This window comes from Podarcis muralis, chromosome 13, assembly GCF_964188315.1.
Source record: "Podarcis muralis chromosome 13, rPodMur119.hap1.1, whole genome shotgun sequence".
Classification (NCBI taxonomy): Eukaryota; Metazoa; Chordata; class Lepidosauria; order Squamata; family Lacertidae; genus Podarcis; species Podarcis muralis.
The window spans coordinates 25,017-37,059 of record NC_135667.1 but is presented as its reverse complement, the minus strand read 5'-3'; the positions used below and the strand labels follow the sequence as shown (position 1 = coordinate 37,059).

Sequence of the window (12,043 nt, the reverse complement as noted above, 5' to 3'; positions counted from 1 at the left end):
AATATAACCAGCAACAACAAAACCTTATTTCAATAAAACCAGCAAACCACCTCAAAAATAACTTGTAAAACAAAATTAAAGAAATTTTCAGTTAAAGCCTGCAATAAATAGCATAGGGGTTAAAACTCATACATCCACACAAGCCTCAAAGACGCCAGTGCTGAATGTTGAGTGCAGGACAGGCAAAGGAGGAGATTTTAAAATTTTGGTTATTTTGCTGTACTGTTTTTAATATTCAGTTGGAAGCCGCCCAGAGTGGCTGAGGAAACCCAGCCAGATGGGCGGGGTATAAATAATAAATATTATTATTATTATTATTATTATTATTATTATTATTGAGGCACCTCTGCCAGTGACAGTCTCCCCACTTCAATCCAGTTCCTGAGACTCTGTGGTGTATCAGTCAATCCCACTTTTAACATGAAACGGAGAAATTTAAAAGTGGTTCCTAGACTGGAGGTATCCCACCCAGAAACCCAACAGAAAAGGATGCAAGCTCCAAGTGAAAAGACAGGCTTTTATTGAAATACAAATGTGCCTAGGGACAGCCTCAAAAATAAGAAGGCTGCAAAGAACCACATCCAAAGCAATGTTTTTAATTAAAAAAATTCCTTCCAGTAGCACCTTAAAGACCAACTAAGTTTGTTATTGGTGTGAACTTCCGTGTGCATGCACACTTCTTCAGATCCACACTTTAATAGAGTTCCATGTTACAAATGATTTCTATTTAACAGTCAAAGGATCACAGCAACCTAAATAGTCGCAACCTAGTGTCGCCACCGTGAATCAATCAAAATCACCTAGTTCAAACCAGCCCCCATCTCAGTGTCCTTCCCTGTTTAGACTTTGACTAATTTTCCTATTCATTAAATGTCTCTCAATATCCTTTTTCATCTGTCTACAAAACAATTCAGTATTAATCACAACTGCCATGCCTAGCTGATTCTCGTTTCATGCATACAATGGCCATCATAGAGTCTAACAGTTTATTCTTTTCAGTGCTCTGGAACGAACATTCACTGTGTACAGTACCTAAAAGCAACTAGTTCTGTGCTGAAACAAAACAGGTCCAGGCCTCTTCATTTTAGCTAGGCCATAGACTCAAAAGAAAATGAAACCATCAAATATACAGTTCTCTGAAATTATTATTTTCTCCATCCTTGGACTAGATGACCCTTGTGGTCCCTTCTAACTCTACAATTCTATGCTTCTATGATTCTGCCGTCTCCCATCTTCAATCACAGAAAAGGCAGGAAGAAAGTGTCATCCTACTCAACACTCAGTTGATATCTGATTGAATGATGGCCACCTTCATATATCTCAAGGGCTCTCCCATGGAAGATGGGGCAAGATTGCGTTCTCCTGCTCTGGAGGGGAGGACCCAAAGCAGTGACTTCAAGTGAGAGGAAAAGAGATTGCAAGTAAACACCAGGAAAGCTGTTTGATGGGAAGAAGGTGATGGGATCTCCTTCCTTGGAGGTTCTTAAGCAGATGGCCCTCTATCCTGGATGCTTTAGCCGAGATTCCTGCATTGCAGGGGGTTGGACTAGATGACCCTCAGGACCTGTCCAATCCTCCAGTCCTATGATTCCAGGATGGAGTTTCCTGCTTCTCGCAAAGCCTTTTCCCCTGCATGCTGCTCTGCCTGTTTCTGTTTCCACGGAAGGAGCAGCACAGCACGTCAGCCAAGAGGATCCCCCAAAATAAAACATCTCTGGGTGTGCGCAACACATATGGCTCCTCCTGGGTTCCTGCGAGAGAGAGAGAGAGAGAGAGAGCACAGAGGGAGAGAGAAGCAATTCTTTATATGCTTGGCTTTGAAAGGGTTAAAAGGAACTGAACTGGATTCCTAGACAGGACAGGAAATAAGGGCGGGGGCAGATCCTCCAGAGCCAAAGCCTTCTCACGTCCCTTCCTGCAAGGGGGGGGGGCTGCGGAGGGGGCAGCTGTTGTCTCTCTGCTCTGCACTTTCTGGGATCTGGTGAGTCTCTTCTCTCTTCTGCTATAGGGTGCATGGGGGGGGGGGAGATGGGGGTCCCAAGGCTACAGGGAAGGATGAAGGTGAGTGTTCAGCTCCCGCAACCCCACCCAGAACACAAAAATTGGGCCCGCAAAGGAACTGACAACCAATGCAACTGTTCTCAAGGGTAGTTGTGGGGATTCAGTGAGGTGGGGTAGATCCATGGATGCCACTTTGAGCACCTTGGAGAAAAAAGTGGTGAGATAGAACTGCCATTAATAAAGAGAGGAAACCCAGCCCATAATAGGGCTTCTGCATTTTGGACCAGCCTTCTAGGAGGGCAAGAGGCTTACTTCACCCTCTTTCCTTTTTTTTCTTAAAGAAAGCTGAGAGTGTGGGCTGTGGTGCTGTCCAGCTCTGGTTCCTAGCAAGACTCATCCAGGGAAACTCTATTTTCTCCTGACACTGTGTCCATTTTATAATACACAGGGCTTTTTTTGTGGCCAGAACTCACTAGAACTCCATTCTGCCACCTCTCAGGTGGGTGCCATTGTCATTCTAAGAGAAGGAGGGAGGTGTTCACAGTGAGTTCCAGCACCTCTTTTTCTAGAAAAATAGCACTGATAACAGAACAATGTGTTTGCTTTGTAGCATTTGCCAGCACCTCTAATTTGGACAGACAGAACATGGCAGAAGAAAAATGGAATTCCTTTCGATCTCCAGAAGGCTTCCTGAAAGCACAGACGGATAAGCAATACTTAGCAGGCCCTGAAGCAGGAAGAGGCCATGCCATGGAAACTGGGAGCAGTGGGGGATTCTGGAAAAACTCCATGCAGAAGATTCTGAGTGAGGAGGACATCCTTTACTCAGAGGCGCAGAGCCAGCAGTTCAGGCAGTTCTGCTACCAAGAGGCCAAAGGACCTCGAGAAGTTTGCAGCCGACTCTACCACCTCTGTTGTCAGTGGCTGAAGCCAGAAAGGCACACAAAAGCGGAGATGCTGGACCTGGTGATCCTGGAGCAGTTCCTGGCTGTCCTTCCAGCGGAGATGGAGAGCTGGGTGAGGGAATGCGGAGCGGAGACCAGTTCCCAGGCAGTGGCCCTGGCCGAAGGTTTCCTCCTGAGTCAGGTGGAGGAGAGGAAGCAGGCGGAGAAGCAGGTGAGAGAAACTTTCCTCTGGATACCCCAAAGGGCTGTGAACAGGAGGGAGAGTATCCCAAAATGCTCTAGTAACTATGCACCCCTTTTTGGAAACCATCCAAGGAAGTATATAAGATAACCTTACATTTTATCTCTGCGATTCCTTTTCTTATCCTTCTCCCCATTCTCTGTTTTGAATCCTTTTTGCTGTTTTAGGGAAGGATAATCTTTGCAGAAAGTGGCCTGGATTCCTCTGAAGCAGAGAGGACTTTGTTGGACACCAGAGAGAGGCCGCTGGGTAAGGAGGAAGGAGTTCATTCTCCGTTTATTCACATTCTATCGCTTCTGAAACTATCTGTGGGTTCTTTGAATCTTTTGGGGAAAGCACTTGGGGCCAACTAATATATGAAATGGGTACAAACATCAAAATGCACTCAGCAGGGGAGAAGCATCATGCCCTCCTGGCTTCCCACTTCCCTTTGTCTCTCACAGGTAAAAGAAGGATGCTGACTAGATCATCTTTTCATGGTGGCGGAAGGGAAGCAGTGGCTGTGGAAACAGATCAGGTAGGGGGAAGGAGCCTTGTGGTGAAAGAGGAGGAGGGGTGGGGCAGCCAGGGTGGTTCTGCCCCTGAATGAATCTCTCTTATCCTCTTGCCTTCTGTCAAAGCTTCCCTTAACAAAGGCTGAATATACCACTAGAGAATGTTTATGTGCTGAGAAAAACAAACAGCTACTTCGTCCTAACTCTCCTTCTGAATGTCACTAGCATTATTTATCAGTCGTTGCAGTCTTCTTTCCATGTTTATCAGTGAATGCTAAAATAGGCTTCTAAGAAAATAACGTACCATAACAGTGGTCTGGGTTCACCTAGCCAGCCCCATCAGTTGCTCCATGGCATTTCCCCCTGTCTCTTACCTCTTCCCCTGCCCACTGTTCCCCTTGAACTTGGCTTTAGGGCATCTGCAGGGTCCCCTCCAAATATACACAATAAAATAATTCCATTAAGACATTAAAAGATGCATCCACACTTGAATTGTGCAGCAACAAAATCCAATTAAAACAACAGAACAATGTGTATCAACTAGTCTTTATGCTGTCTGAGAGGAGGACATTCTTTTTCTTTCAGGGTTCACTGTACTTTGAAGATGTCACTGTTCATTTCACAGACGAGGAGTGGGCGTTGCTAGACCCTGACCAGAGAGCTCTACATCAGGAAGTCATGGAGGAGAATAATGGGATCATGGCCTCTCTTGGTAAAGCTCCCTGTTAGATCATAATATCTGTTCTGAAATTCAATCCATATCTGTATGTGACAAACCTCCCATGTTTTGATAGAGCTCAACGTTGCGACCTACAGCACCTGAGATTCTGACATCCCCACAGGAAACCTTGAATGGAGGGCTTTTGACTGTTTTGTCTGTGAATATTCTTCCTCCAGTTATGCCTTTTTAACTGTAGGCTGCGCTGCCCGAACTGACCAAGACTTTTAAAATGTTGGCTTCACAATAGTTAGGGAAGTTGAAATGGTTTCTGTCGGGTTTTTTGCCTTCGCTTCTGCTTGTGTCCATTTTTGATTGACCAAAGAGACGTCTGACAATGAAGAAGGAGCAGATTCCATGGTTGGACCAAATAAAATCCACCTCAGAAAAGAGCCAGGTTTTTTGAATCTCAAAGGGAGAGAACCCTGTAGGAAGGTGTCACATCTAACTCCCTTCACTTCACCCTCTATCACAAGCATTAATGAGCATTATTCAGTACAGGGGTACCTTGGGTTACATACGCTTCAGGTTACACACGCTTCAGGTTACAGACCCCACTAACCCAGAAATAGTACCTTGGGTTAAGAACTTTGCTTCAGGATGATAACAGAAATCGTGTTCCAGCGGCACGGCAGCAGCGGAAAGCCCCATTAGCTAAAGTGGTGCTTCAAGTTAAGAACAGTTTCACATTAAGAACGGACCTCCGGAACAAATTAAATACTTAACCTGAGGTACCACTGTATTTGGAGCTCCATTTCTTCCTTAGGCTCTAATCCATTTCTGTCTTTGTTACAGGTGGTGATGAATTGGAAAAGAAGAACAAGGGAGATCATGACAACATCCGCACAGTGGAGAAACCACATAAATATTTGGAGTGTGGAGAGAGCTTCAATCAGAGCAGCCATCTCACTTCTTATCAAAGAATTCATACAAGGAAGAAACCTTATCAGTGCTTGGAATGTAGGAAGAGCTTCAGTAAGAAGGAAAGTCTCACTTCCCATAACAGAATTCATATGGGGGAGAAACCACACCAGTGTGTGGAATGTGGAAAGAGTTTCAGTCGGAACGCCCATCTCATTTCTCATCAAAGAATTCATACAGGGGAGAAACCTTATCAGTGCGTGGAATGTGGAAAGCGCTTCACCCAGAAGGAAAGCCTCAATTCCCATCAAAGAATTCATACAGGGAAGAAACCACATCAGTGCTTTGAATGTGGGAAGAGCTTTTATACAAGCACAAACTTTCATCGCCATCAGAGAATCCACACTGGAGAGAAACCCAATCAGTGCTTGGAATGTGGAAAGAGCTTCAGTCAGAGGTCCCATCTCACTGCCCATCAAAGAATTCATACAGGGGAGAAACCTTTTCAATGCCAAGAGTGTGGAAAGAGCTTCAGTAAGAGGGCCCATCTCACTGCCCATCAAAGAATTCATACAGGGGAGAAACCTTTTCAATGCCAAGAGTGTGGCAAGAGCTTCCGTCGGAAGGAAAGTCTCACTTCACATGAAAGAATTCACAGAGGTGAGGAACAATATAAATGTTTGGAATGTGGGAAGAGCTTTAATACAAGCACAAACTTTCGTCGACATCAGAGAATTCACAGTGGGGAGAAACCTTTTAAATGCCAAACGTGTGGAAAGAGCTTCAGTCAGAAGGAAAGTCTCACTTCCCATCAAAGAATTCATACAGGGGAGAAACCATATAAGTGTGTGGAATGTGGAAAGAGCTTCAGTCACAGCTCCACTCTCACTTCCCATCAAAGAAATCATACAGGAGAGAAATATCAGGGTGTGAGGGTGGGTGTCAGGAGCAGGTCATCAATAACTCACACGGTGTCAGTGAAGTTAACTCTCTATTCAAAGAAATAAAACAGCTCAGGAGGCCAAACCTAGTGAGCACAGCAACTCTTTCCATTAGTTCTTGACCCAATGAAGCAGTTGTGAGGACCTAAGGTCCCCACCTTCCCACAGTTCCTTAAGTCTCCTCCTGCCCCGGTTCCTTCCCAAACAATCTGAGATTTCTTTGCCTTGTCTGTCTCTGCTCCTCCCTCATCACTACTTTTCTGGTCCTAGAAGATCAGCGGTAGAGTAGAGACTCCCTGTTTTTTCCACCAGCCTGACTCATCTCTTCCTCTTGGTCTCGCTCCTCTCCTGCTTTAGTTTCTGCCTCTGGTTCTGGACTGCTCTCTGCCACAGAGCCTTCCTGCTCACTAAACCCTGTTAGCACTTCAGCTTCTGACACCTCCTTCCCCAAGTCTGCTTTCGCTTCTCTCTCTGGCTGCTCATCATCGTCCCACCGCCAGTCCCCAGGGTCTGAGCTATCTTCCCTTGGGGGTTCCCCAGCTGATGCCTCCCACCACTCCTCTATGACACAGTGTTTTGAATGTAGAAAGGGCTTTAATACAAGCACAAACTTCCATAGTAATCAAAGTATTCACCATGGGGAGAAATCATTTCCACGTGAGTGTTAAAAGAGGTTCTGGTTACATATCCTGTTGGTATACTAAGGTGTAAGCTGTCGAGCCCTCCTCAGGGCTCCCAAGGATCTTCAGAAAAACATGAATTCTCCAGAGACTCCTGGTGAGCCTGGCTCTCAGAGAAAGTTGGAGTTATTCTCAATGCAGCATCACGTCTGAATTGAAATCTCTCTCTGCCTCTTGATGTTACACAGGCACCGTGGCTCTATGCTTTCTTCAGGCAATCCTTTCTAGATGCATAGAAGTTGATGTGCTTTAATCTTATGCTATTAGTTTTAATGTATTTATGATTTTAATTTTAATATTGCTGTTTAAATGTTTTTTATTGATAATTTTAACTTTTCTGTTTTGTTACCAGTTACCATCAAGTGGTATTTTATTCAATAGAAATATTTATTCCAATAGAAGTAAATCAAGGGTGCCCAAACTTTTTTCAAAGAGGGCCAGATTTGATGAAGTGAACATGCGTGAGGGCCAACCAAAATTGCTGAGCTTATTTGGGGATTTTACCCCAGGGCATACCTGAAGTAAATAAATCCCACCCCCATGGGTGTGTGTGTTAGAAACCTGTTTCTTTTTTTTGGGGGGGGGATGCTTGCAACTGGGCTTTCTTGCCCAGCCAGAGTATGTAAGAAATAAGGACTGCTTTCTTTGTGTGCCTGTTCCCTGACATAAGCAGAGCAGCTCTCTGCAACCTCTCATTTGGATCAATAGCCTTGGGAGTTGGCCTAAGCAATGAAGCATGCTGGATCAGCCTTTCTCTTTGATCTGGCTCTTGTTTCTGGGCATGGAATTAAAGACAAGTGTTCCTGACTCTCCAGAATTGAGAAAGAGACTGACCAGGTAAAGATCCCTTAACCAATATCTTTCCTTCTTTTTAATATTTATTTTTGCTTTATACGACATCTGTTGGAGTTTCAGGTGGATGGGATCCTAGTTGCAGAGCTTTCCTGGCAACTGGTGTGACTGTAGATGTTGCAGATGTATTCTTAGGACATCAAGTATCATATCTGAAGCAGGGGAAGCTCCAAGTCCCAGGAAAGGAGAGGCAGTGAAAGAGGCTCAAGCTCAGTGCTCTCAAGAGAATCTTCATGGCAGTTCATGAAAATGTGACATTTGAAGCTATATTAACTTTTCCCATAAAGGAAAGGGTATTTGCAGAATTAAGTTTGAGTGGTTTATCTGTGCACCTTATCAAAGAAACTGCAGCTCTTTCTATTGAAAATCTTTCCCTGAGTATACAGTACAATGAAACATGAGAGGCATTTTGGGTCCCAGTTAATACTAGTGTTAAAAGCCCTGCATTATTTGGGACTCATGTACTTTGAAGTATGCTTTCATGCATGCATGTATTAGAATTGTAGAGTTGGAGGGGACCCTGAGGGTCATCTGGTCCCTGCAATGTATGACAGATGGCCATCCAACCTCTGTTTGAAAAGGTCCAAGGAAGGAAAGTCTGCTACCTTCTAAAGGAGTCTATATATACCTATATAATATTGTGGGAATTACACAAGATACACTCTTTTGAAAGTTTAAATAACAAATACCGTAACTTTTACTCAGTGTACTTGCACTTGTTAGATTAAATGTACAAGGCAGGGAGGTGTTGCTTATGTTGCTAAAACATTTTACATACATTTGTATCTAAGGCAAAAACTGTTACAGATGGACAAACTCTGAGGCAGAACTGAAGACATCTACTGCTCATTACTGCCATAGCTGCCCCAAGTGACATCACTGCCTCTGGCAGAAGGCATATGACATCACAGAATTCTTTCTTGAAAAGCTATAGCGTTAACCCTTTGCTAAACATTTTGGATGCTTTCATCCCACATTCGAATCTATCTATACCTATATAGCTACACACACAAAATACAGAATAGAAACATATCAAAATATATTCTGTACAAAATAAATTAATTAACAATAAGAACCCAACACTGCATGGCAGCTGCTGAAACTATTGCTGATCAATTTTAAAGCCTGATTTGTTGTGTTTTGTTGTATTATTGTGTGCAGTTTGCTGTTGCGTTGTGTTTTTAGTGTATAAAATGCATTGTAAATTGGTTTTGAAAATAAATATATCTGTGAACCATATAAACAAAGGAAGCAACATCCTATTCCTGTTTTAACTATAGGAGCAACTTCACATTATCAAAGAAATTGACCATAACAGATTGGAGGACAATAGATTGGAGTCAATATAATTTGAAGAATTGTATCTGAGGAAGTGTGCATGCACACGAAAGCTTATACCCAGAACAAACTTAGTTGGTCTCTAAGGTGCTACTGGACAATTTATTTATTTATTTCGAATGAGTCAATAGTGTCATGCATCAGCAAAAAAAGCTAATGCTATTCTAGGCTGCATCAACAGAAGTCTAGTGTCCAGATCAAGGGAAATAATAGGATCTAATAAGTGTTGGAAATGTAAAGAAACAGAGGGTATGTTTTGTATGTTTTATCATATGTGGTGGGAATGCAGGAAGGTAATTTTTTTTTGGGGGGGGGGAATGGTTTATAATGAAATGAAAAAAATGTTCAGAGTAACCTTTGTTAAAAAAAACCCAGAAGCCTTTTTATTAGGTATTGTAGGAGCGGAGATTCCAAAAGACCAGTAAAAAATGTTTATGTATTCTATGACGACCGCCTGGATACAGTTAGCCCAAATATGGAAAGAAGAAGCAGTTCTGACCAAAGAAGATTGGCAAACCAAGTTAATGGACTAGGCTGAAATGGCAAAACTAACCGGACAGCTCAGAAATCAAGATGATAAGAAATTTTTAAAAGAATGGGAAATGTTTATTGCGTATTTGCAAAAGTATTGTAAACAGGTTAATACATTGGTAGGATTTTAAGAACACTTGTAATTTTTAGAATATAGGAAATTTGAGGTAGAAAAAATAATTTGGAGTAGAAATGACATGTAATTGAAAAGGCAATTTAAGGAAGCAGAGAGGAGGGAAGTCACAGGATTAGGAGAATCTGGATTTGATGTTGTTGTTGTGTATAATTTTGTTTGTTGTGTTTGTTGTTGTGTGTGTATGAATGAACATTTCTCTTCAATCAGGCATCGGGCTGATTAACATCCTATATATCCTTTAAAATGTATTTGTATGGGGGTGGGGTGGGGCTGTTGTTGTTTTGTTTTTGTTTCCATTATGTATTTTGTTTTTTATCTTGTCTTTTTTTGATGTGAACTGCCCTGAGATCTTCAGATGAAGGACGGTATACAAATGTAATAAATAATATAACAATTCTCTTATATTCCACACCGACATAGTGCTTTTCATAATATGCTTTCCCCATTTACTTTCTGAGTTTCTAAATTGTCACCATTTGTATGCAGTTATGTCAATAAATATTTCACATTCATTTAACTTGTAATCTGGACTCTTCTTGCTTCTGGCCCTGGAAGTAGAATAGGGCAATGACATGCATATTGAGCATTCAGCCAGATTAGTTTGCACCAGGTCTGCAGGGAGGTCCCCTGGTCTGATTCAGCAGGGCTCTTCTTGTCTTCTGGTCTGGAAGGGACTGGGGTTCCCAGACAGTCGCCCACCAGGCCCTGATCACACCCAGACCTGCTTCACTTCAGCCAGGAGGACACCACCTGCTTTGACCCCCTTTAGGGCCAGCAACCCCCCTCCATCTGGGGTGGGAGAAGAGGCCCATTTGACTCACACGGATCCTGGCCCACATCTGGGCAGAGGTGTAAGGATACATGGAGAAGGTTTGCATGCCACTTTCCAGCCACAGTCCTCGAAGCAGCGTATGGCAGGGGTCTCCAAACGCCCCTCCCCCAGGGAATTTAGCAGACCACTGAATGGTTTTGTTCAGCTTGTAGCCTTTGCCATGTTCTGCACTAGATGCTGCATGATTGTATTGCTTCTTTAATTGATTACAAATTGTATTTTATCATACGCCACAGAATATAAACTGTAATACAATAAAGAGCAGGAACTAAAATGCCATTAAAAATCACTAGGAATATTTCCTGGGATGGATCTACCGTCTCCTCTCTTCAGTCACAGAAAAGGCAGGAACCACTCACTGAGATCTGGCTGAATGAGAGAGATAGGAGAGCCATCTTCCCATATCTCAAGGGCTCTGCCTTGGAAGATGGAGCAAGCTTGTTTTCTTCTGCTCCGGAGGGGAGGAACCGAACCAACGGATCCAAGGATTCCATGAAGCTGTTCCTCTTGTTTCTGGACAAGGGAGGAGCAGCTCAGAACCCAGTCGAGAGAGTCTCCCGAAAGAGCTTCTCTGGGTGGGCGCGATACTTTGGAGAGGAGGGGAAGCATGAGCTGGGCGCGTTCGGCTGGGCAAGGGTTAAACCGTTAAAGGGAACTGAGCTGGATTCCTAGAGAGGACAGGAAAATAAAGGCAGGGGGCAGGTCCTCCAGAGCAAAAGGCCCTCCCTCCTCAGTCCTTTCCTGTAGTGTAAGAGGAGCAAGGCTGTTAACTCTCTGCTGGCTGCAGGACACCTTCTGGCATCTGGCGAGTCTCCTCTCTCTGATTGCATGGTGTGGGGGGGAGAAGGGGGCGGGGCTGCAGAGAAGGAGGCAGCGGTGGGAGGGGCAGTTAAGCGCGTGCGTGGAAGGAACCCCCAAGTCATGGGGCAACAGGTCCTGCCCCCTTCCTCTCTCTGCAAAGCCACGGAGGAGGGGCAAGGTCGGAGGAGGTCTGCAATTGTATGATGAATTCAGGTCCTTACACTGCTTGCCACTTTGGGTTAGGATGTGGATTGATGGATTAGTTAATTCCTGTACCATTTAATATATTAGAAATTTCTATTAGTAGTGTACAGAAAATGAAAGCATCAACAGACAAATATATTACAAAAATGCCCAGTTGCATATAAAATGTTACAGTGGTACAAAGTCACTAGTATATATAAATCAATAATGCAACTAAACCCAATTCAGATTGATGAATAAATCTCATTTATTAACAGAGTTTGTAGACAGACTCTTATGTACTGAGCTGAATCCTAGAACAATAGGATCCAGAATGCAGCAGTCTGATTGGTCCGCCACTCTTCCTCAACCAACCAGTCCCTGACATCCCTGGGAGCAGAACCGCCTGAACTACCTGAACTGAAAGTGTTCTCCTCATCCAAGAAAAAGGTTAAGTCTCATTTTTAGCACTTGGTATCTCCAAGTTCCCAGGCAGTGGCCTTCGCCGAAGGTTTCCTCCTAAGTCATG

The 12,043-nt window shown here is 43.6% G+C and overlaps 1 protein-coding gene across 1 annotated transcript; it reads left to right on the top strand.

The window, feature by feature from the left end:
- Window positions 1-1,882: 1,882 nt before the first annotated feature.
- LOC114582722 (uncharacterized) lies at window positions 1,883-10,215 on the top strand. Its single transcript, XM_028703963.2, has 6 exons — window positions 1,883-1,981; window positions 2,612-3,117; window positions 3,315-3,396; window positions 3,591-3,664; window positions 4,227-4,353; window positions 5,155-10,215. The coding sequence occupies exons 2-6, from the start codon at window positions 2,647-2,649 to the stop codon at window positions 6,225-6,227; spliced, it is 1,827 nt and encodes a 608-aa protein (XP_028559796.2). The 5' UTR covers window positions 1,883-1,981; window positions 2,612-2,646; the 3' UTR covers window positions 6,228-10,215.
- Window positions 10,216-12,043: the final 1,828 nt, after the last annotated feature.